Genomic DNA, 25,774 nt, shown 5'->3' on the forward strand with positions numbered 1-25,774 from the left:
CACATATCAGACGGACTAAACGTGAAGCTCTAATTTCTTTCCTCTAGAATTTTATTCTTTGATATTTTGATTCCAATTTTGAGCCTCCACCCTGCCCTAGGAATAACTCATTCTGCTAAATACTCATTCATCCAAGATAACTTCTTCAAATGTGGAGATGAGGCTCAAAAACAGCAGGTCACATATTGTGTCATTCCATTCATAGTAAATATCAAGACTAGGTAAATCCATAAAGATGGATTCGTGGTTGCCAGGAGCCCGAAGGAGGAGGAAATGGGTATGGGATTTTATTTGGGAAATGTTTTGGAACTTGATAGAGGTGGGTGGGTGTTGCACAACATTGTAAATGCACTAAAAGCTGCTGAAATGCGCACTTTAAGATGGTTGGTTTTCTGTGAATTTTTCACCTCAATTTCTAGAACAGACTATAAGACATTCCTAGATAGCACACGACTAGCCAATCCTGGACAGAGAGTCAATAAAATAAATTCACTCAGTCATTAAGTCCATGTTTCTAAGGACACAGGCCAACTTCTCAATTCGTTTTCAGACTTGCCAGACCTCCTTGGGTGTTCCCTCTCTGAGACAGTGGGTTGTGCCTGGTACAACTGAATCTTTATGGATGTCACTGATAGCTATTAAATTAATTGGCCTGCCCAAGCCTAAGTTATCAGCTCTGACTCAATATTTCTAGGATGACCCAGTGGTCTTGGAGAGGAAATTACATTTTACAGTGTCAGTTTACCAATGACAGCAGCTGTGCCGTAAGAATGTTCATATACTGTAGTATAAGACTTTTTTCCTCACAGCCGATATTCTGAAAGGCAACCTAAAAGACATTTGAGGAAAATTCACGTATTAATGCTCAAGTACTAATATGAATAGAATTAATTTATGATTTTCTAAACTTGATTCAGACCATTAAAACCAGCATGAAGACTAGTATCAGTCATTGCTATGAAAAACTTGGAATCCATTCACTGTAAATCTGGCTCAAAATGACCTCAGAGGGATGAAGAGTATATATAAAACTACAAAGGGTCCAGAGAGTGCACATTATTCTAGAAAGAGCACACATAGTTTATGACAATAGTGTTAACAATTTTTTCTGGGACACCAAATTTTAAAAGATACTATAAATCCACGAGTATAAAATGTATAAATTATACTGCCATTCATTTGGGAAAATAAAAATAGAAAAACCCTGAAAAAGAGCAATAATAGGGGACTAGCTGCACTAAATTATAAAGCTTCAATAACTGATAATACCAGCACACAAAAAAGGAACAGAATAAAAAGCCTGTAGTCCCAAGCACATAGAAGAATTTAGTACTTGATAAAGCTGGCACCTCAAGTCAATGGAGTAAAAATGAGCAAGTCAATAAATGATATTGGTATAGCTGGGTAGCCACCTAAAAATTAAAGTTGGATCCATATCTCACACCTTATATCAGGATGAATGCCAAATGAATTTAAATGTAAACAATGAAACCAAGTAAATGAGGAGACGTGGGAGAACTGCTTTATAATCTTGGAATGATGGTGGCCTTTCAAATTGTGACTCAAGATACAGAAGTCACAAAAAGACTGATCATTTTAATGCCATAAAAATAAAGACTTCTGCACAGCAGTAGAAAAGAAAACAGTTAAAGCAAATAGCAAACCAGGAAAAAATATTTGAGCCCATAGCCCAGAAAAGGGCTAATCTAATCTTTCTAACATAGGAAAACATAGTTAAGTTCTGAAATATGGAGATGAAATTATTCATAACCCAATATAAAAACAGGCAATTCACATAAAAGGAAATAAAAAGAACTCAAACACATGACAAGATGCTCAATCTCACACACAAAAGAAACAAAAACACAGAAAAACCATTTTCACTCTCATTGGCAAAAATGCAAAACTTCGATTACACACTATCTTGGTCACTAGAAAAACAAGACATCACTGGTGGAGCTTAAGCTGTTTAATCCCTATGAAGGGAAATTACATACTGTTTATACTCTTTCAACAGGCGAATTCACTGACAAATATTTATCTACAGATCTAATCACCCACACATGACACAGTGGACAACACTATTCATTGCAGACCTGTTTGTAACAGCAAAAGACTGGAAATGACCTAAATAAGCAACAATGGGAGACTGGTTAAATAAATTGTACACCCAGTGCAACGGAATACTATACAGCTATAGCAAAAAGATTACAGTAGCCTTCTATTTACCGATCTGGAAAGAAGGCCAAGATATATCATTAAGTTAAACAACAAAGTGCAGAATAAGGCAGGCACCCAGGTCAAATACCCTTGTCCTCAAATCTCCTGGGTCCAGGCCAATGAGTGAATAAGCTTTCAGATCATGCCAGCCCCCAACTGTCTCCCAGCCTTTGGGTCTTTACAGCTGAGGTCCCAGTCACCATGGAGTAGAGACTAGCCAGCCCTCAATTCCTGATCTGCAGAAGTGGCTCCGTAAAATGGTCAGTTTAAGCCAAAAAGGAGTCGGAAATTTTGTTATACAGCAATATTTACTGGAACACACAATTCAAATTCTAAAACACATGGATGGCCCTTGACCAAACAATGATTCTCCTTCAGGCCACTCCCCACCTACCCACTCCCAGAAAACTGAGGTTGGGAGTGGCCAGGTGACTTCTTTCAGCCAATGAAATGTGAGCAGAAAAGAAATTCACTCCTGTACTCATTAGGTTCAATCACGAAAACAGATGCCATACTAGGTAATTAACATGGATCGTTTAACACCAGGCATTCGGTTAACAAGTGTTAGAAGACTGACAAAGCAAGCAAGTGGCACTGAGGTGACATAGAGGTAATAGCTGTATTTAAAACCTGCCACTTTGGGGGTTGGAAGCAAAGTGAAGATGTTAAGGGTTTCAAGCCTAAAAAGTTGGAGAAGGAGCCCCAGGCACCAGGACTGAGACTCCTGAGAAGGGGCTGCTGCCTGGCTGCTGCTGGTGGGGCTTCTGTTTGTGCCCAAAGGAGCTGGAGACTGGAGCCCATGCTGCTAAGAGGGCACAGGCCACCCATCCCACAGGCACATCCCAGGTAGGACAAGCAGACAGGAAGGAGCAAATGCCTTTTCCTCTGCCCCACCCTCCAGCAGCCCTGCTGACAAACTTAACGCTGGGCAAAAGCAGTTTGCAGAATTCCAGAAGGGAGAGTTTGGAGCCCAGGGACAACAGTTTAAAGCTTCCACTTTCCATTTCCTCCCTTCCCCTGCTCCCTTATGGGAGCATCTGCTCTTACAGAGATGACGTGTGATCAAAGCAGCCTTTGAGCTGGTGGAACAGTGAGTCATCAAACAAAGAAGACTGCTCTGGACCGTCCCCCAGATGCAAGGCAGACTCTTGGGGAGCAAGAAACAGATGCGTGAGGTGATAGGCTGTTGCTTCTGTTACCTAGTCCAAGTTCATACTGCTCACTGCAAGACAGGCCAATCAATCAAGAGAAGAGTTGTTGGGGCAATGAATAGTGACTTTAGTTAGAAAGCCAGCAGACCAAGAAGATGGTGGGCTCATGTCCCAAAGAACCATCTTGCCAGAGTTAGAATTCAAGCTTCTTTTATACTAAAAGGGAGGGAGTAAAGTCAAATACTTCCTGGTTCCAGTCAGCCTCCAGAGGGGGAGGCTTTCTTCTTTCCTGCGGCCATTCACAGGTGGGCCTGGTCAGGATGTTTCCTGCGAGCTAAACAAAGGTGCTTTAGCTTAATGCTCATTACCTCGGAGGCAGGGTTCCCAGAGATGGGCCATTCTGCAAAATTTATGCTTATAGGCAACATCACATTAGTGATTAACTTGTAATAGAATACAAAGGCTCTTCCCTATTACAATTCCCCACTGTCAATGTCCATTCCAGAATCTGGTGCAGAAAGGGATGCAGATGGCTCTGGCTGCTTCAATGAATATTCCTCAGAATCTCTAGTCAGTTCTTTTTTATTTACAATGATTTGAACCTGATGAAACCCCTTAACATTTTGTTGTCTAATTTGTAGTTGAACTTGGGGTTTTGTTTTCTGTTCTCAATACACATACTAAATTCCTGTGCTATTTGGACAAAATTAAACAAATTGTTTGATCCTTCTCCAGCTACAGTGAAATTACCACCTACTTCAGTTGGATAGGCAGACCTGTCAGAAGCAAACTCATGAACAGAGGTTAGTATAGTGCCCCAAGTTTTAACATAAATGGCAACTGCTAGGTCTTTCAGCACAATGTGTAGATTCCCCACCTAGACAGACACATGGAATGGCCTACCATACAGTATTTCAAACGGGCTTAATTTAAGCCTGCCTCTGGGGGCCACCAATTCATAGCAAGGCAACTGGCAAGTTAGTCTCGACATATTTTAGAGATGTTCCTTTTCAATGGATGATTCATTTTCTTGGTTTTTCCTGTTGATTATGGTCTCCAAGATGAACGTAGTTTCAATGCCTTAATCCAAATCCGGGGATAATTTCCCTAAGGAGGGCTTTAACCACTTCAGAGACTTTCTGTCCAGGTGGGATATGCTAGCACCCATCCTGCAAGGCGTCCAGAAACACCAGCAGGTTAGCTGAAATTTCTTGCAGCTTGAGACATTTGAGTAAAGTCTATTTACAGTCCTCAGTGGGGCAGGTTCCTCTGTTGAGTCCCCATCTGGGGAGGTCTGAAAGCAGTCTTTGGGTTATTTTTTAGCACAAATCATGCAATTCCAAGTGATTTTCTGGATGTCTTTTGTAGGTTAGGCCCCATTATATATTTTTTTAATCCATTGTAAAGCAGCATCTCTCCCATAATGGGTATTATTATGAAGGTGCTGCAGCACAAGAGTGCTTCAGGAGTCAAAACAATTGTGCACTACATTTCCAGCAAGGTGTGATTCAAGTGAAACCCCATTCTTTGGCCCTCTTTGGTTTTTTCTTGAATACACTGGCTGGTATTTTGACAAGTCAATCTGTGGGAGAAGTGATCCTCTTGCCTCAGAGGACAATGTTTTAGATTAAGTGTCCCAGCATCCCTTTTTAATGGGGTTCCTACCAGATGTGTTCTTGGCCTCCCCGGGGGTGCCAATGGCACACACTTCTGGTCTTACCTTTTCCTAGACCTTGGGGGAAAGAGCTCTGTCTCTTTTAATGGGATTTTCACGAGCACCATCTGTAGGCTTAAAGCATGTTTTGGTGGGACTCTGATGTCAAGCTGTTCTGATGAAAGACTTCAGGGTGAGGTCTATCAGAAACTTAAGCAGCTCATTCCCCATTCTCGATTTTACCTGGGGCTCCTGTGCAGAATTAGATGTCTCAAGTCCAAGGGAACCCCTGGGCTTCTTCATTCATCAGTGTTCCTCTCTTTCTACCATATGAGAGGCTCTTGTCTTTTACTGTGTTTCTTCTTATGTTTTCACCTAGGACAATCTGTCTTCCAATATTCTTCCTTCTTACGGTAAACACAATGTTCCTTCCCCAATGGTGGCTTACTTCTCTTCAGGTTACTCGCCTCCAAGGAATCCAATGCCGCTGCCAGAAAAGTGGCATTTTGTGAATTCCCTGGTGGTCCAGTGGTTAGGACTCCACACTTCCACTGCAGGGGGCACGGGTTTGATGTTGGTTGGGGAACTAAGGTCCCTCAAGACTCACAGTGTGGGAAAGAAAGAAAAGAAAGAAAGAGAGAAAGAAAGAAAGAAGGAAAGAGAGAAAGAAAAAAAGGAAAGAGAGAAAGAGAGAAAGAGAGAAAGAGAGAAAGAAAGAAAGAAAGAAAGAAAGAAAGAAAGAAAGAAAGAAAGAAAGAAAGAAAGAAAAAGTTCAGCTAGAAAAGTGGTGTTTCCTTTTGCATCTTCTTTCTTCTGTCATTGTTCCCGGTTGAACACTTTAAAACCAACATCTACCAACTGAGAAGATGCTTCATCTCATTTTTGCTTCTCATTTGTGTAACCTGCTATCTGAGGCATTTTGTCCCCCCCAAAAAAAGGTCCAATTTATCATTCTAATATTTTCAGGGGCCTTGGGATCTGCGTTAGTATAACATCTGTAGGAGTGATAAATCCTTTCCAAAAATTCAGAGGTCTTCATTTGTTCTTTTGCTGAATTTCTTGAGTTTTGTTCAAACTCTTTTACTTTGGTTCATTTTTCAAAGCCCCGCCAAGATGCACTAATAAGTAGTGCTCTAATAAGGGCATTCCTCCATCACTGGGGCCCCAATTTGTTTCAGCTGTGGTACTGCCAAGTGGGCTTCAGGTGTAGAGGATCCTCCCTATGAAGGAGGGTTGTGATTTTTCCAGTTAAACAAGTCTGAAAAATCCAACTGGCTGGTCATTTGCTTTGAGCCCCCTATATGAGATAACAGCAATGGAAACTGCCCTGCCCTGGGAGTGGTTCCCGGCCCATACTGGGTGCCTTGTTGGGTCTTAGTTTCTTGGTCTGGTATCACCATCTAACACAGGATTTTCTAATCGATCCTTAAAAGAAGGGGAAGACCTGAGCCCCAGTGTCAGGAATTGGGACCGGATAGGAATGGAAGGTGGTGGAAGAGGTGAGTATATTGGCATAATGGCCAGGGCAGCTGGGACAGCCAGCTCAGCCAGCGGAGTTAAGATTTGAAGCAACATATCCTCACTCTCATTCCCTTCCTTTTCTTCTCTTCCCTGATAATAACACAAGTGCTTGCACATAAAGGATTTCATCATTCCTCCCCACTTTTTCACAAAACAGCTGTAGAGTCCTTCGAAAGCCACTGTAAAACCATGAACAGCAATTGATCACCTCTCACCATTGAAAGCATGCCTTTTTGCTTTAGCATCAGCCAACAGGGATTACAATGCAGTTGAAAAGAAATTTGGTTACTGCTGTGACATACAACAATTTAAGACAATTACTAAAATTATGACTGATTATCATTTACCAGGATATACCAGAATTTTAGGAATTCCATGTAATTTTTAAAATGTGTATATTAATAATGTTTACCTATATGATACAATTTAAGACATTTTATCACCACTTATTTGACAATGCTTCCCATGTAGTTTAACACACCAAATAAGCCTACTTAGTTTGATATTCCTGTCTCTGAGATGGAGAAAATAATTTAAGGTGTTCCAGGGACCCTTTGGAAAACCTCAAAGTTAAGCCAGAGGTCAAATGAACCTCATTTACAACTTTATCATTGGGAAGTTTGTCAAAAATATCAAAAACTTTTCACCAGTGATAATAAAATATCTCAATGGCAAATACAGATTACTTAAACACACGATTACCAAAAGCAGTTCAATATTTTATGAAAACTTTGTCCTCTTAGAGAACCAAATTCAGGTTTTGTACCATTTTACCCTTAAAGTTCATTTTCTTAATTAAGTTCAATCTTATCTTAGCCAGTCCTGACCCTGCACAAAATTCTTTCAGTGTCCCTTCTCCACAAACCTTCCACAATTTTCTGTATCCATATTAATCACTTTCTTTTCCATTCAGAAACAACAGCTCTAGGACAAAACCATCTTTTTCCATTTAAAAAAATGCATTTTCATTCCTCATACCATTTTATAAATAGTATTTTTTTCTAATTTTTTAAAATTTATTTATTTATTTATTGGCTGTGTTGGGTCTGCATTGCTGCACATGGGCTTTCTCTAGTTGCTGCGAGCGGGCGCTACTCTTCATTTTGGTGCGGAGGCTCCTCATTGCCATGGCTTCTCTTGTTGCAGAGCTTGGGCTCTAGGCATGCAGGCTTCAGTAGTTGCAGCACATGGGCTCCATAGTTGTGGCTCACGGACTCTAAAGCACAGGCTCAGTAGTTGTGGTGCACAGGCTTAGTTGCTCCTCGGCATGTGGGAGCTTCCTGGGGCATGGATCAAACCCGTGTCCCCAATATTGGCAGGTGGATTCTTAACCATTGCACCACCTAGAAAGCCCTCCTCATACCTTCTTTGCTGAAAACACATGTCCTACATCTGTGCATACTAAAATTTTACCTTATAATTCTTAACCTTAAAACCTTCACCTCTAGTGAAAAACCAATAAGTTTGTAAGTTGTCATACCAATATTTCCTGACTAACTTATACTTTAGTCTTCCTCTCCTAAAAAGGTAGGTAAATTTAGACCTGCCCAGCAATTAATGTTCTAATATTTTATCCTATTTGAAATGACCCAGATATTTAATGAATTCTCTTCATTTAACTTAGTTTCAAGTTATGAAAATGTGGAGAGACTATTTTAGATAGACATTTCCAAAACATAATTATTCCTACAGAGTTTACCTAAAACTCTTACCTCATTTATCTCTATTTTATTTACTTAAAAGCTTGTCATGTTATTTTTCTTGCTGACAAAACTTGTAATAGAATAAGGTCTTATTTGATTTCTAGTAACCTAGGTACGATAAAAGTATACTTAATGTTGATGACGCCAAAGACATGTCTATATTAATCAAACCAACAAGCTTAAGCTAACTTTAATTCCAGATATTAATTCAATACTCAATATTTCTGTATATTAACACATATATGTGGAATCTAGAAAAATGGTACAAATCAACCAGTTTGCAAGGCAGAAATAGAAACACAGATGTAGAGAACATATGGACACCAAAATGGGGGCAGGGGGTGGGGGGGTTGGGGTGGGATGAATTGGGAAATTGGGATTGTCATATATACATTACTAATAAAAAAAAATCAAATTGTACACTTTAAAAAAATAAAACATTATCTGAAATAAATCTCAATCTTTCTCCATTAAAAAAATATACTGAATATTTCCTAGATCACATGAACCTAAAATTCACTCTGACTGGTTTTTTATATTTGAATATTTATATAAGTGCTTAATTTCCTTTAAGCCAATTAAATAGAGCTCTTTTACAAGTTAATTTTGGCAATGCCACACATCTATAACACATACAAACACACAAACACAGGGACCTCACAGTTCCCATTGCAAAATTTCAGCCATGAATCAGGTACAACAATATAAAATCCAGCAGTTACAAAAGAGGTTGTATTCAAACTGGGTTTCTGGCAGATGGGACAAATCAAGGTCATCTATCTAAACCCTCTTTTACTAATATTTATGGAAAAAACACTTCTATTTCTATTTGTAGCTTTTGGTGATTTTAGGAACCAAGTGGAACCTTTCTCTTCTTCCTGGGAACCTCCCAATCTTGGATAAGAACAGACAGGTTTTGTTTTGTTTTCTGTTCCTTTCTTCTATTTGATATTAGTAAAAAGTTTTAAATACCACAAAAGTGATTTGGCTGTAAATGGTTTTGCAGCCAAAACCATTCAAAATGAAACAAAAAACCCAAAGGACAAACAGAAAATCCTAAATAAACCCTCAAGATTGGTCTTGGGGTTTTACATATACCAATGACACAGAAGACCATAAATGACATAATTAACACAGCAAAGATAGCAGTACATGGTGCACACGGTCCCCAAGATAACCGCCTAACCCCTTGTGGAGATCCTAACAAGTACTGCGGCACACACTGTTTCAGTAAGATACCATCTTCCTCTCGCCCACGGGTTCACAGCTGTAATCAGATCACTTATTCAAAATCCACCTCAGAGGACTTTCTTTAGGGACAGTTGAAACATTCCTCATTTTTAAAGACAGAATTTCAAGGGACTTCCCTGGTAGTGCAGTGGTTAAGAATCTGCCTGCTAATGTGGGGGACACAGGTTCAATCCCTGGTCCAGGAAGATCCCACATGCCACGAAGCAACTAAGCCCACATGCCACAACTACTGAGCCCAGGTGCCACAACTATTGAAGCCTGCGTGCCTAGAGCCTGTGCTCTGCAACAAGAGAAGCCACCACACTGAGAAGCTTGCGCACTACAACAAAGAGTAGCCCCCGCTCGCCACTAGAGAAAACCCGTGTGTAGGAGCAAAGACCCAACACAGCCAAAAAATTTAAAATTAATAATAATAATAATTTAAAAAATAAAAACAAAACACAAACTGCAGACACAATTGCTGTAGTCCAAAGAAACAAACGAACTGGTTCACAAATTGGGGTAAATGTCCAACAACTCTCTCCCACTCAAATACAAAACAAATTGGCTTATTCTGGAGGAAAAGCTCCAAATGGAGAAGAAATAAAGTTTCTGGCTGTACACACCGGAGCAACTTACCCTACCGTAAGAAGCCCGTCAGCTCCCAAACGTTGATTCCTTGCTCCAGCTGCCAAGCGCTGGGGGAATTTTGAAGGGAAGATCCTCAAGACAAGTGGTCCCGACAGCTGCTAGGGCCTTATCTGAAAATTCTCCAAAGTGGGCCAGCTAGCCATAAGGAGCAAGGCTTCTGGCTGGCTGTGCCAAAGTTTGTTACCAAGTCTAGGCTGGTACTGCTCGCCACACAGCAGGCCAATAAATATTCAGAAAGCCAGCAGACCAAGAAGATAGTGAACCATCTTGCCTGAGTTAGAATTCAGGCTTCTTTTTGACTAAAAGGGGAGGGAGTAAAGTCAAACACTTCCTGGTTCCCGTCAGCCTCCAGAGGGGATGTGTAAATTTCTCTTCCCTGCAGTCATTCACAGGTGGGCCTGGTCAGGATGGTTCCTGAGAGCCAAACAAAGGTGTTTTAGCTTAATGCTCATTACCTGGGAGGCAGGGTTCCCAGAGATGGGCCATTACCTATAATTTAGGCTAATAGGCAGCATCCCTTCAGTGATTAACTTCTAATAGAATACAAAGGCTCCTCCCTATTAGAGCTGAGCTGCAGAACCTCTCCTCTGAGGACCAGGCTGGGTTACTGTGGCCCCGCCCCCAGGCACCTGTGCAAGTGCAAGAGGCTGCAGCCTAGGGCAGCTCCACGGGGAGGCAGAGTTGAGCGGCAAGCATCTGCTCAGTGATGCCTCAACCCCACATGTCAGGGGTGTCGGGAGGTAACAAGGGCTCTGGGAGCATCAGAGATGACACTTACATCCAGCGGAGGGTCTTGGGAAGCTTTACCTAGAAGGGTAACATTTTGGGTGTCCTTAAAGGGCAAATGAGATGGGCTCTTGAGAAAAAGAGATGGAAGGAGAGCCAACAGCAGGGGCGATGGCATAAGGGCCAGAAAGCATAAGATTTGGCCAGAGAAAGAACTAGATGGGGGCTAGTTTGGACCCTGAGTTAACCAACATTTATTAAATTCTCACTTTGTACCAGGCACTAGGGAAGGATTAAAGATTAAAGCCTGCCTTCTGGAGCACGTGATGTGGGGAGATTGGGGGGGGCAGATAACAAACAAATAGCTAAGTAAACTCAACAGTAGGTCAGTTGGTAATAAGCTATATAGAGAAAATACAGCAGAGCAGGGAGTGTCTGAATGGAGGGTGTGTAGTACAGAATAGTCAGACAGGATACAGTGGGCACTAGTGAGCCTAGTGGTGAAGACACTGTCTGAGTTCCCTCCTAGTTTCCTAAGGGCCTTTAAGCCACCTGACATTCCCTCCCCACCCAGCTGGGCCCCCTTAGGGAAAGATGGGGCAGGAGGAGAAAGCCATTGGAGAGGAGAGGATGTTATCCAAGAGGACTGAACACTCAGTACCCAGAGGAGCTGTTTAATTCATCCAACTGGACAATGCTTTACTCAGGCTAGAGAATTGTTTCTTGCTACCCAGTAAGTGAGAGTCCAAGGAAAGTTCAGATCAACTAGAGATGGAGAAATTACATTTCCAATGCTTAGGAGGAGGAGGGAGGGAGGGAGGGAAAGTGGAGACGGTGAACGCAGAAACTCTTTTAGGTTTTACTGAAAACATGGAAATGATCCAGAAGAGGGAGAAAATCTGATGATGCAAGAGAGAGAGGAGAGGGCTTCCCCTGTGGTGCAGTGGTTAAGAATCTGCCTGCCAGTACAGGGGACATGGGTTCGATCCCTGCTCCAGAAAGATCCCACGGGCGGTGGTGCAACTAAGCCGGAGCATCACAACTACTGAGCTCACATGCTGCATCTACTGAAGCCCGAGTGCCTAGAGCCTGTGCTCAGCAACAAGAGAAGCCACTGCACTGAGAAGCCTGCACACTGCAATGAAGAGCAGCTCCCACTCGCCACAACTAAAGAAAAGCCCGTGCGCAACAATGAAGACCCAACACAGCCAATAAATAAATAAACAAACAAATAAGAGAGAATTCCTAGAGTGACTTCTAGAATTTTGGGGAGGTGAATGAAATGCTGAGGGGGCAGAGTTGACTTCAGGTACAAGTACCATCCACTCATTCATCTCTCCAGGGGGTGGATGAGGGGAGTGGGTACGGTGATGGGAACACATAGTTCTCTTGCAACTGTTTCTATTCTTTCCAGGAATTGGAGTGCAAGGTCACCACCTGAGAGTGAGGATGGGGAGGAGGTCTTGGGGATTAAAGAGAAAGAAGGGTGTACAAGAAAGTGGTCTGGAGCGCAAGAGAGCAAATTAAATAGGGTAAGTATAAGGACGGTGGGAGAAAACTAAGTGCCCAGCTAAAAGTTGTGAATTTCAAGCAAAACAACTCAAGCTACTTGGGAGCCTGCACAGAGTAGGCAGAGGGTTCCAGCTAGGGTTATGGTCGTGCTCTGGTCAAGGAGACAAGTATGACAATAGAGAAAAGAGCATGGGAATTGAGGGTGTTTTCCTGGGGGCAATTAGTATTGCTCTCAGAGTTTAAATCCGTTAAAGTGGGGAAATGTGGACTTTAGGCAGGTGAGGGATAAGGAAAATGTAGGAGGAGAAGCCAAATGCAGGTCCCAGTGCAGGTGAAGGATTGCAGGAGTTGAGGTATTAGGGAAAGTGAGTTTGAAAGATAGGGAGTGGAGGTCAGAATTTGGAATAAAATTGAGATGAAAGAGAACTCCCAGGCCCTGTAATGATAAGGTGTAAGGGATGTCCGCAGGAGCTGCTGCCTAAGATGGGTGGAGGACAAAACCATTGACAGAAAGGAGAAGCAGAGGAATTGTGTAGGGGTGTGAATTTTATCAGGAGTGTTTGAGAGAGTGAAGGTCAGCCACCAAATTCTCAAGAATGAGGGTGAGTAATGGGGAAGGGGGCTGGAGAGGACAGAGTGTGAGGAAGTTAGATTCAGAGGTAGGTTTCAGGAGAGCTGGGAACAGCAATGATGAGCAAGGTGACGGTACCCTTCCTCCAAGCCCATGGCTCTGCTTGTGAGAGAGAACTGTGGGGAGCGGGGGAAGCAAGGCACTACAGCAAAGCCTGCTTTCAGTTCCAGAAAGAAGAAGGGAACCTTGGGAAAAGAAATTGAGGATTTAAATCACAGTTGGATGGATGGAAAAACCGCTAGAGGAGCATCCATCCAAGAAGAGAGAAAGAACTCAGTTCTAAGGACTTGAAGATTAAATGGAAAGCACAGCACCAAACACATCAGGAGCTCTGTGTCAGCTGTTGTCATTAAGACCACAATGAATTGACTCATAAATCAGTTTTTAGTCTTTGCCCCAGAATTTTAGTTCTTTCTGGTGGTGGCCAATACTCTATTAAATTTATAACATATTTTGTACACAGGAACAAAATAGCACACGTTTAAGTACTCAGATGTAAACGTAAATACTAAAGCCTTGTTCTTTACAATGAGTAGACATGGTCATGTCTGTGGATTTCACAGCCATAAGAGATCGGTGAATTTACTTGGTCAACTCCATCACCACTTGAAAATTTACCAGAGAAATGGCTGGGCGAGGCTGGGACTGATCCGAGATGACTCGGTTGTAGAGCCACGACCAGAACCCGGAGGGGCTCTAGATTCTGGAGCGAGCTCCTCTCTTATTATTAGTATTGCTACACCTTCCCGAACCGTCAAGCCGCAGCCACCAGCTGAGGTCCCGACCTACAAAAGCGCCCAGGCGGCTCCTCTGGGTCCAGTAACCAGCTCGCTGGAGTTCAGAAATCGCCTCCCGCGTCGGGGCAGGGCTTGTCCGCTGTGGGGAGGGAAAGGCCTGGAATGCGCGGAACACCGCCGGCCTGGGAGCGGGGCCGGGGCGGGCCTGGCGGTGGCCGGGGGCGGGGCCGCCCGCCGCCCGCTCCGCAGCCCTCCGAGCGGACCCTGCAGAGCCGTGTTCCCGCGCGCGGTGCAGCCGGGCTCAGGCCGTGCGGGCGGCAGGGGCTTGGCGCCGCCCTCCGCGGGGCCAGGCGCTCGGCTCCCGGCCCAGCCCGGGGGCGCGGCGGCGCAGAGGAAGCCCGCGCGGCGCGCCCATGGGCAGCCCCGAGAACCGCAGCGACGGCTCGGAGGGCGCGGGCGAGCTGCCGTGGGCCGAGCTGCTGCCGTGCGACGAGCGCCGTTGCTCGCCCTTCCCCCTGGGGGCGCTGGTGCCGGTGACCGCCGTGTGCCTGGGCCTGTTCGCCGTCGGGGTGAGCGGCAACGTGGTGACGGTGCTGCTGATCGGGCGCCACCGCGACATGCGGACCACCAGCAACTTGTACCTGGGAAGCATGGCCGTGTCCGACCTGCTCATCCTGCTGGGGCTCCCCTTCGACCTGTACCGCCTCTGGCGCTCCCGGCCCTGGGTGTTCGGGTCGCTGCTCTGCCGCCTCTCGCTCTACGTGGGCGAGGGCTGCACCTACGCCACGCTGCTGCACATGACGGCGCTCAGCGTCGAGCGCTACCTCGCCATCTGTCGCCCGCTCCGGGCCCGCGTCCTCGTCACCCGGCGCCGCGTCCGCGCGCTCATCGCGGGGCTCTGGGCCGTGGCGCTGCTCTCCGCCGGGCCCTTCTTTTTTCTGGTGGGCGTCGAGCAGGACCCCGGCCGCGACACGGTCCAGGACCTTAACGGCACCGCGCAACTCGCCCCCTCGCCCTGCGCCTCCCCGCCACCTCCACCCCTCGGGTCCTCGCGGGCGCCACCGCTGTCCCCGCCGTCGGGGCCCGAGGCGGCGGCGGCCGCGGCGCTGTTCAGCCGGGAGTGCCGGCCGAGCCCGGCGCAGCTGGGCGCGCTGCGCGTCATGCTGTGGGTCACCACTGCCTACTTCTTCCTGCCCTTCCTGTGCCTCAGCGTCCTCTACGGGCTCATCGGGCGGGAGCTGTGGAGGAGCCGCGGGCCGCTGCGAGGCCCGGCCACCTGCGGCCGGGAGAAGGGCCACCGGCAGACGGTCCGCGTCCTGCGTAAGTGACGCCGCCTCTGTTCCCCAACCCAACCCCTGGTCTCCCAGCCCTCGACGCCTCTTCTGGCCACGTTTCCTTTTGTCGTTCCACCCCAGCCACCACCTGCTTGTCCCTGCAGTCTCCAGAGAAAACCATCTCCCGTCCTCCAGGAGATCTGGGTCACCCCAGCAACCCCCTGAGGGTGGGATACCCGGGTCCTGTAAATAGCAATTTTCCAAAGCCGCTGTGATCAGCGAGCTGGCCTGATCCAGGATGGATAATTGCAGGGTCTTAAGCCAACTGCCTGTCTCTGTTAGATGCTGCAGATGTGGAATTACAGAACCCTGGAGAAGACGGGGTAGATCACGTTAAGATAAAGTGTTATGTTACCCTGAAGACTAAAGTGAATCATGCCCATATCAGAAAATAAATAAAGATTGTGCCGACTTGTTGCAGAATTCTCTTCAATGGAAAACAGGGAACATGTTTCTGGAGTGGGTTTGTGGAAGGAAGCCTGCCAAAACAGCTTGTTAGTAGAAACTGCTCCTTCTGGTTTATGTCCGGCCTTGACAGTACATGTATGAGCCGAATGTTCACTTTTAAAGCAAATATCGATGCTGTCTGCAACCGGGTAGTTTTTCGGGGGTGGGGATTTGGCTAGGCAAGAGTTTTATTTTGCTGTTACATTACTTCAGATGGCTTCCTGGGGACCATTATTTGTTTTCAGAGGCTTTAGTTAATTCTGGTGCTGTGTCTTGTTTTGCAGTGGTGGTGGTTCTGGCGTTTATAGTTTGCTGGTTGCCTTTCCACGTTGGCAGAATCATTTACATAAATACCAAAGATTCCCGGATGATGTACTTCTCTCAGTACTTTAACATTGTTGCTCTGCAACTTTTCTATCTGAGCGCATCCATCAACCCCATCCTGTACAACCTCATTTCAAAGAAGTATAGGGCAGCAGCCTGGAACCTGCTGCTGGCCAGACGTCCCAAACAGACAGGTTTCTGTAGAAGCAAGGAGGCTGAAGGGGACCCTGGAGGACACATGGCTGGCTGCACCGAGACCAGCGCTAACGTACAGACTTCAGCAACCAGCACAGCCAAACACGGTGCCTCTTCCCACAGCTCTGGGACTTAAGGGAAAACAGGGCTGTAGGGAGAAAACCGCGAGGGAGAAAACCGCGAGGGGGAAACCAATGCTGTTTGGGAGAATTAGAAAGAGTGGTTGAGGTTTTGCAAGTTGGTCAGCAACTTAGCATGACTTTTTTTTTTTTTTAACAAAGGCATGAAATGTAACTGTACCAATCTCTCTGGTTTTCCTTTCATGTACCTCCTCGGGGACATTCATTTTATCCTCCTGAAATCCCACATCACAAAGTGTGCTCTGGGGAGGTTTTGTAAGTCCTCATTCTCCTACTCTTGGGAAATATGACCACTCATTTTCTGGTTAACAAGTAATCCAGAGAGATGCTGCCATAAAATTTGTCACCTGTGAGGTCAGAGGTGTATTTTTTTTTATATTTTGGATATAAATGTGATGGTTCATCTACAAGGAATCCAGGATAATGAGAGGGGTTTTGTTATTGTTTTTTGACAACTTTGAAAAGGTGAAAAATTTATTAAAAATTTTAAACTACAAAATGTCCATAGTTTTTAAAAGTTGCATGTAAACTTCCTGCTTTATAGCCTAATTTCAGAGTCTGGCTTAGTAATCATAGTAAGCAAGGATAATGAAAGTTTTGATCCAAGAAACTCTCTTTTATTACTAAATGCTTATATATGGCAACAAAAAATGTTTAGAAACAAGTGAAAGAAATTCTGGGTAGAGTCCAGTGTTCAGGGGTCCCACCTCTCTCACGCTCAGAGCAAATCATTAAGTTTAGGCACAATACCCTCTTTCAGAACCTGGTCACTGAAGCCTCAGGGCAGGGAGCTACAGCAGGACATGGCTTCCACAAAGTGACTGCTGATCACATTGTTAAGAACTTTAATGCGCCTTATTTTCCTCAGCTTGATGGGATAAGTAGTGATGGAACCAAGTCTCTGGTCTGAGTCTAAACTCTTAAGAGCCTTACCCACTCCCACCCAGAGAAGCTGCACTCACGGAAAAAACACAGAAGTCAATGGATGTAGTCAAGGGTGAGAGAGACTGTGCTGGACATTCTGACCAACAACTCTGTAACTTTGTTTTGGTTTTTTATAGTTTAAAACATGAACCTGTTTTTAGAGGACTGCTGCTGCCTCGATGAACTCCAAAGGGCCTGAGCCACACCAGAGTCTTATGAATGGCGCCCCCTGGAGGTAGACAGGATACAACTCGCCCAGTTGTAAACTACAAACTGTGACTCTGTAAACAAGGGTCCTCTCCACATGCTGACAAGGTCCTGTTGCTTTTTCATGTGATTATCTATGTACAGTGATGCCTTCAAGTCCCCTTGAAGTGTCCTAATACCCCAGCCCTGTCCTAAACTGACGCAGGAGCAAAGAAGCCTCCCATCTACACTGTGTTTCTTCCAACTAGTGGAAGAAGCAGATAGCCGTCACTTGGTGCAGCAGTCCCTAAACTGTGTTCTGCAGATTTGGGGGGAGTATTTAAAAAAAGGATTCTGTGGTCAAATATAGTAGAAAAACACTGCATGCTGTATCCACCTTCTCAAGAGTCACAACACAAAATATCACATCAGAGGCTCTGAAAAGTTGTTGGGGACACTGATGTTCTCACAGTGCAGGTTCCAGCCTTGTGCCATGGCCACCCCCCTGCTTGGTGGCACTAAGTGAGGACATGCTGGAGATGCAATCACATAGTCTTTCTTCTCACAGGAGTTCCTCTCTGGGGCAGTCTGATGCAGCTTCTTCCCTGTGGAAAATCATGGCAAAGAACCTTACTGATATGTTATAGTATAATATTTTAAGTACAGAAGCAAAGACCTCTCCTTTGAGCTTTCTTGTTCAGATTCTAGAAAAGAGGGATTTATATCACCTTCCTGTGACCTACGTGTGTTCCCAGGTGTGGGTGGGAGGAGGATCACCCTTCCCTGCTGCTGGGTCCCTGAGATGGGAGTATCTGAATTCCATCCCTCCTGTGGATTGCTGTGCACCTGTTTTCAAAATGGTGATCTCGGGCTTCCTAGGTGGCGCAGTGGTTAAGAATCCGCCTGCCAATGCAGAGGTCACGGGTTCGATCCCAGCTCCAGGAAGATCCCACATGCCACGGAGCAACTAAGCCTGTGTGCCCTAAAAATAAAAATAAAAAAAAAAATAAATAAAAAAAAAATGGTGATCTCACCTGTTAGTGGATTGTGAGATGAGTGGAGTGTGTCATGTGTTTCCTTATAGGGATGCAAATAGAATAATCAGTGCATCACATGTAGTAAGACTAACTGTTGTGTTGTGAAACTTTTGTTTCAATTACATATTGGTTGCTGTCTTTCATGGTTCATAAAATAAAATGTATTCTCATTGTTGGTCATGGTCAAAAATATTTGAAAAGATGTTCTAAGTTCTAAAATTGTTCCCTACCACGACAGAAAGTGTCCTCTGGTGTTGACAACTGGCTATAAAGGGGAGGGGTGTCCTGGGAAGACTTGTGGTGGCCAAGTCAGGGACCACTGGAGAGGGACGGCCGAGCTGTGGTTTCAGTCCTGGGCCTCCCTCCGCCCCAGGGATGGTATCCTGGACGCTGTGACTGGCACTTCTCACTTCCCCTGGATGGAGATGTGTGCTGGGTCCCTCCAGGGCTCTCTTTGAGCTCCTTTTGCAGGCCAGGCCACTTTTTTTAGGTGAGGAACCAACCTTGGGCAAGGGTTTGTGTTTCATTCATTCACTTCACAAATATTCACCAAGCAACTGCTAAGTGCTAGACGTATATGCCAAAATACTCTAGGAACATTAGTCCATGTCATGTTGTCAAAATCAACTTTTTAATGGCCTTTTTTGCCTTGAAATGTGTGATTGTATCATCTAGACTAACCACAGACTCAGCTCACAGGCTGATAAAAGCACTCACATTGGATGGGCCTGCAGAATTTCAGGTTAGTGTCATCTACACAACTTCCCTTCCCTTTTCTATAGGAGACTTTTCCACTTCTGAAGCAGTTTCACAGCACCTCCAAGTACCCAGGAGCCCCGGTACAAGGTCCTCCAGGGGACATGAGAGCAATGTGTTGATGAAGTTTGAAACACTGAACATGGCCTCTTCTGCCATTTCTACTCATATTAACAGTAACATTTGCTAGTATGTGGAAACTTTCACACACTGTTAGTGATTATACAAGTCAAGTGTTTTAAGTGGGACTTTAATAAAAGACTTTTCCTAAACGTAGCTATGAGGCAATTTTCAATTGTGAGCCAACTTTCTAAAGATTTGGACCTCTAAATATTACAAAGAACCTAGTCAGCTCTGAGCAGCCTTCTAAAATCAGCATCCCCAATCCTGGGAGCACAGGAACTTTTGTCATTTAGAGGCATGTGCTCTGTGGGCAGCATCCTTTGTGGCAGTCACTCAGCATGTCCTTCACTCTGTGCAAGCTACAAGGAGGTGATAGAGGCAGGCTCTACTCACCACCTTCTTATGAAAACAACACACACACTTTTGAAAGATTAGCAGATGCTTGTATAATAAGGGCTAAAAGTGCCAGATGGACCAGGAGAGCTGAGTGTGGGCAGATGGGCGATACTCTATGTGTATCTTTTTCATGGCACTTAGTCTGTCACATCACAAGGGCTGATTCCCAGAGTTTGTAACTTGCTGCCTAAGGGCAGACTATGTTTCATTCCCCTTGGCACCTCCTGCACAGGTAGACAACATGTGTTGAACTCAACTGGATAGGGATCTTCACCCCAATGGGTGGACAGAGATGGAGGCTGAGTAAGCAAATGACTGGGATGTCCATTCTGAGCCACTGGTCAGCTCAAGGGAAAGTACAGGACAGGAGCGAAAATGGCACATATGGTGAGTGGGCACTGAAGGGAGTAGAGGATGGAGCTCTGAGGAAGAAGAAAGGAGGGAGGCAAGGGCACTGGTGTGATCAGGAGTTGGAGCCTGCAAAGCAAACCAAGCAGCCTCTGGGGAGGCTGAGCCTGGGAGGTCAGTTGGGACAAGGTATGTTCTGTAACCCAGGCATAGGGCACTTGTGGGGTAGCGTGGTGACACTGAACCAGTAACACAACCAGGTTCAGCACCTCCCATCACCAAGACTCCAGCACCCTTGTGGCCTCAGAACAGGGAGTGTCCCTTTCCTTACCCTCAATCCCCAGTGCCAGGCACCCCTGCCTTATTTTCCTGCATCTGTACCTTTGTGCCCCATCCCGGCTCAGGCAGGCCCATAGCAGAAAAGGTCCAGTGTGACACCTCCTTTCCCTCAGCTTTGCAGCAAGTGTGCAAGTCTCAAATATGTTCCAATAATTCCTACCACTTATGACACAGGGATAAAAAAAATTTTAAACAAAATTTTTTGAAACCCTGTAGTTTTCAAAGTTGTGGTGTCTTAATATTACTATAATGGTTATACCTGTTCATAACTGGAACATACGGAGAGCTACACCTGATCTTTGTTTCTGTCTTACTTCTACAATAATTCATTACTTTGTCCTTACAGTGATTATTAGCTCCCGTCCCTCAGGCTTTAGTCCCCTCTCTAATTCTCTAGAGCAGTAGTCCCCAAACTTTGTCACGCATGAGAACCACCTGGAGGGAGAGTTAAAACACAGGTTGCCGGGCCCCACCCCCAGAATTCCTGATTCAGTGGGTCTGGGGTGGGTCCCGAGAATGTGCATTTCTTTCAGGTTCCCCGATGATGCTGGCTCTGATGGTCTGAGGACCACCGTTTGGAAACCCCTACGGGAGACTGTTGCTACAGAAAGTGTGAGCCACAGACCTGTGGCATTAGCATTACCTGGCATCTTGTTAACATGCAGACTGTCAGGCCCCACCCCAGAACCTTCTGAGTCAGAATCTACATTTTAACAAGATCCCCAGGGGACTCCTACGCCCATTACAGTTTGAGAAGCATCCATTTAGAGGCCAGACCGGGCCTCACAATCTCTGCGGGTTGAACCCATACGTAGTTTTTACAGCTCCTCGGGTGATTCCCATGTGCAGACAAGATTACACACCGTCAACAGGCTCCCTCACAGAAATCTCTTCCATTCTCGCCCCACCCCCTCCCCCTCCCCACCCCTTGGCTCCCTTTCTCTGTATTTACCTCAGGATAAAGGGAAAGAGGCGAAGATAGTACACAAAGATACCGCAGGTGGGTTTGGGCGGTGGATTCACAAGAAAGTCGTTTATATTCCAGCAGAAACTCATGACCGTGGTCCAGGGACGGCTCCCCGGCTCCTCAGGCCCCGCCGCCTCCCGGTCCCCTTAACGTCGCCCTGCGGCGCAGTCCTTCCGCCCGCAGGCCAGGCTGAGCCCACGCTTCCTCACCAGGCCCCAGCCCTGTCTCCCGCTCTTCAAAGCATCTTCTATTTTTGTTTTCCCTCAACTCCTGACGGGTTCCTTGCCCTCTTCCTCAATCCCTCCGGCAAAGGCCTTTTCAGCTCTTGGAGGCCTTCCTGGAGGCTTGAGTTCTATCCCGATTCCTTAGCCCCATGTCACCTGTGGCCCTGCGGGGAGCCCGGGGACTTGAGTCTGGTGCTGGTTCCTGAGGGCAGCCGGGCGGCCGGGCCGGGCTGCGGGTCCCAGCGAGCGGGCCTTAACTCTGATAAGTCACAGCAAGAGCTTGCTTGACGCTCCAAAGTCCCGTCACGTCTCCAACCTCTCAACGTTACCCTCACGGAGTCCCTAAAACTCAGAGGCTGACTGGATACGGGAGACGAGGAGGTCAGAACTCCAATATTTTAAGTCTGTGATACTAGGAGAACACTGGTGCTATTTGAAGGAAACAGGCTACCAGATGGCCAACATGGCGCAGCAAGCGGCGCGGAGCATGAAGACCGCCATATGCCGTCTGCGCCTGCGCGCCCGCCGCCCCTGCGCCCGCTCGGCCCTGGGGGCCACGCCCTGCTGTCTGCACAGACGTTCACTGACAAACGTGAATGGATAACAACCGGAAGCGGTGTTGGAACCCTGGGAATCAGCAACTTTGCACAGGAAGCTTTGGGAGGTGTTCACTGTAGTCTGCCTGAAGTTGGGACAAAATTGAACAAACAAGAGTTTGGTGTTTTGGAAAGTATGAAAGCTGCTAGTCTACTCTTCTCCATCAGAAGTAACTGAAATGAATGAAGCTCTAGCAGAAAATCCAGTGCTTGTCAAAAAGGCTTGATCAAGATGACACTCAGTAATACTTCAGAACTAGATGAGCTAATGAGTGAAGAAGCATGTGAGAAATACATAAAATCTATTGAGTAGTGAAAATGGAACCCTAAAGAAACTAGTTTGAAACAACTTAATCTAGCATAGTTGTCTTAAATTAGTGGTGGCTAGATTTTTAAAAAGCAACTTGTAGCAAATAATAAATAAATAAATAAATAAATAAATAAAATTTTTTAAAAAAAGCAACTTGTAGCAAAAAAAAATTACTTGTAATATGTTACCGGAAGAAAATACCCCTTAACTTTCTAATGACTTAAGATAAATACATCTTTTACACAGCACCCTATGATTTTTTAGGCTAGGCTCCAGTTATAATATTCAGAATTCCTGAAATTTTTGGTGGTAAAACTAGTTATAAAAATTACATTATTCAAGGATAACATTGTTATCTTAAACCTTATGTAATATTATAACTTGCTTACAGCCATCCCTGGATCTGGATCAAAATACTTAATAATCTTCCCATTGGAAATAACTGGCAGTAGGGACAAGTTTTTTAGTTGTACAGTGTCAGATAAAGAACAATACTATCTTAATTGTGCAATATACTGTGTTTGCTAGTGCTTTTTTTATACAGTGAAGCTATAGCCTTGCAGGAAAATAAGAAACAATTTAATAATAAAATATTCAACTTAAAAAAAAAGAAATAGGCTGAAGAGGAGGTTTAGCAGGGGAAAATAGTGAATTCCATTTTCTTTTTTTTAAATTGAAGTATAGTTGATTTACAATATTGTTAGTAGGAATTCCATTTTGATTAATCTCTTTTCCAATGAAGCATCCCGCTGGAAATGCTCTGTTGTTGCATTTCCCACAACCCCCAGGAAATAGGTCCCAATAGTCAAATTGAAATGCTGCAATACCATGGAAACCTTTTTTGTTTTTTGGGGTTTTTTTTTGGGGGGGGGCAGGGAATTCCCCCATGGAAACTCTTTTGACCATAGAGCTAAGTTTCTTCTCCCATTTCATAACATTCCACAGAACACTCTGGTTTGAAATACTAGAGCAAAGTGTGGGTATGAAATCAGGGCTAACGATAAAGATTTGGGAGTCAACAGCTTAGAAGTGATCATTTAAACCAGTGGTTTCTCAAACTTTAGCTTGCATCAGAAACAACTGGGGCTTCTTAAAACACAAATTCCTGGGCCCCGCCCCAGGAGACCCAATTCTGTAGGCTGGGTCTGGGCCTGAGAATGCACATTTCTGTCTGGTTTCTAGGTGATGCTGTAGCTGCTAGTCCAAGACCACACTTTGAGAACCACTGATGTTAGTGATAGGAATAGATGACCTCTCCAAGGAGAAAGCTTAGAGAGAGAGAAGGAGAGGCTTAGGTCTACATGCTGATGTTCCCAGCACAGGCTGGAGAACTCACTGAACCAGGCAGAAGGAGCAGAAAAAGGGAAAGTGATGGATTGATACTACCCAAAGAAAGAGAGTTTCAGGATGGTTCGGGAGCCATGGGGTCAAGTACCCAGAGAACACAAAGAGAACGAAGTAGGGTTATTAGATAACACACAAGATTCCTAGTTCGATTTGAAGTTTGGGTGAACAACAAAATTTTTTTTTTAGTGTAAGTTTAATAAGTGTACATACAATGTACTTCATCCCAACTTATGACGGCTTTACTTACGATTTTTCGACTTGATGATGGTGTGAAAGCAGAATGTGTTCTGTAGAAACCATACTTTGAATTTTGCATTTGATCTTTTCCTGGGCTACCTACGTGCAGTACGGTACTCTCTCGTGATGCTGGACAGTGAGCCATAGCTCCCAGTCAGACCTTGATCACGAGCGTAAACAACCTGTGCACTCACAACCATTCTGTACCCAGACAGCCATTGTTTTTCACTTTCAGTACAGTATTCAGTAAATTCCATGAGCTATTCAATAATTTATTATAAGATTGGCTTCGTGCTAGATGAGTTTGCCCAACTATAGGCTAAGTGTTCTGAGCACATTTAAGGTAGGCTAGGCTAGACCATGATATTCAGTAGGTTAGGTGCATTAAATGCATTTTTTTTTTTTTTTTTTTTTTTTTTTGGCACACGGGCTTAGTTGCTCCACGGCATGTGGGATCTTCCTGGAGCTGGGATCAAACCTGTGACCTCTGCATTGGCAGGCGGATTCTTAACCACTGCGCCACCTAGGAAGCCCTTAAATGCATTTTTGACTTAGGATGTTTTGAATTTATGATGGGTTTATCAGGACATAACCCTATCACAAGTAGAGGAAGATCTGTGCTAAAAATATCATTCATTAATTATCTGAAATTCAAATTTAACTGGACACTGTATTTTTATTTGTTAAAGCTGGTATCCCTAAAAGAAGGGTGATGGAAAGACCCCAGGATCTGGTAAAAGGAAGGAACTTGGAGAGCCTTTCAGTGGAGCGTTGAGGGCAGGAGCCAGAAGCTGGTAAGTTACAGAGTAAACGGCTGTGAAACAACAGGGCTGAGGTGGTCCTGCCTTGGGACCTCCGTGTACAGGGATCCCAGAAGCCAAGGAAGGGGCTTTGCTGCTGGTCCGGCCCTAACTTGTACCCTCGGCCAAAAGCCAGACTCCGTTACTGTGGCTTGTGCCCAAGCTCCCTGCATGGGAGCACCTGCCACCTCTGTGCTGAGTATTTGCAGCTCGCACTGATGTTCTTAAATCACAAAACTGAAGAAATGTGTCTGATTCAGAACTTTCTGAAACAGACTATGCAACAAAAATGTGTTGAACTGAATGCATTTAATTTGTATATAATCCATTCCTGGCAACTTTTAAAGGCTTTATTTATTTTTCTTTCTGCAAAAGGTGTGGAATAAAATAAAATTTTGTTAAGTGATCAATTAATTCACAAGGTTGGGGGTGGTTCTCATTCTGGAAAAATGTATCTCTGTGTGACAATTGAGACCATAGATAGTGAAGTAATATTTCACTGTATGTATAGAACCTGGCATCATGCCCAGCACACAGTAGGGACTTAATAAAAGTACTTATATAGAGAGAGGATACTACACATTTTGAGCATGGAGAAAGACTAATTTCTTAAAAACATAATGCATTGCACTATTATAATCAAATGCTTACATAATTATTGTAACGTATATATAATATATAATAATACAATGTACTTGGCACACTGTTCAGCATGCAGTAATCCTCAGTGTGAGCTAGCATTACTGACCTCAGCTCATATGCTACTGACTTTCCCTTGTTAGAAAGAATCAGTCTTTCTCCCTGTCCAGAATGTGTCCTCCATACACACACAATGCAGCTTGACTGCAGAGTAGTGTTGTGGGCAGGTATATACTGTGTCCAGTGAATTGCCTTCCAAAATGAAAGTCCTGCCCACCCAGCTTTTAGAGAAATATTCCCAAGGTATCTATACACTCTGCTCTTCATGGAAAGTCAGGGCTTGTTATTATCATTGTTACCACACTGAGA

General features: G+C 44.8%; 1 protein-coding gene across 1 annotated transcript; it reads left to right on the forward strand.

Moving 5' to 3' along the window:
• The first annotated feature begins 14,013 nt into the window (after positions 1 to 14,013).
• Positions 14,014 to 18,053, forward strand: MLNR (motilin receptor). Its single transcript, XM_057707635.1, has 2 exons — positions 14,014 to 15,056; positions 15,802 to 18,053. Exons 1-2 carry the CDS (start codon positions 14,150 to 14,152, stop codon positions 16,170 to 16,172), a joined length of 1,278 nt encoding a protein of 425 aa, XP_057563618.1. The 5' UTR covers positions 14,014 to 14,149; the 3' UTR covers positions 16,173 to 18,053.
• The last annotated feature ends 7,721 nt before the right edge of the window (positions 18,054 to 25,774 follow it).

This window comes from Hippopotamus amphibius, chromosome 14 (genome assembly GCF_030028045.1).
Source record: "Hippopotamus amphibius kiboko isolate mHipAmp2 chromosome 14, mHipAmp2.hap2, whole genome shotgun sequence".
Taxonomy (NCBI): Eukaryota; Metazoa; Chordata; class Mammalia; order Artiodactyla; family Hippopotamidae; genus Hippopotamus; species Hippopotamus amphibius.

Coding starts and splice junctions, on each gene's coding strand:
- MLNR (XM_057707635.1), top strand. CDS start 14,150: ATGGGCAGCCCCGAGAACCGCAGCGACGGCTCGGAGGGCGCGGGCGAG. Junction 15,057..15,801: donor GCAGACGGTCCGCGTCCTGC/GTAAGTGACGCC, acceptor CTTGTTTTGCAG/TGGTGGTGGTTCTGGCGTTT.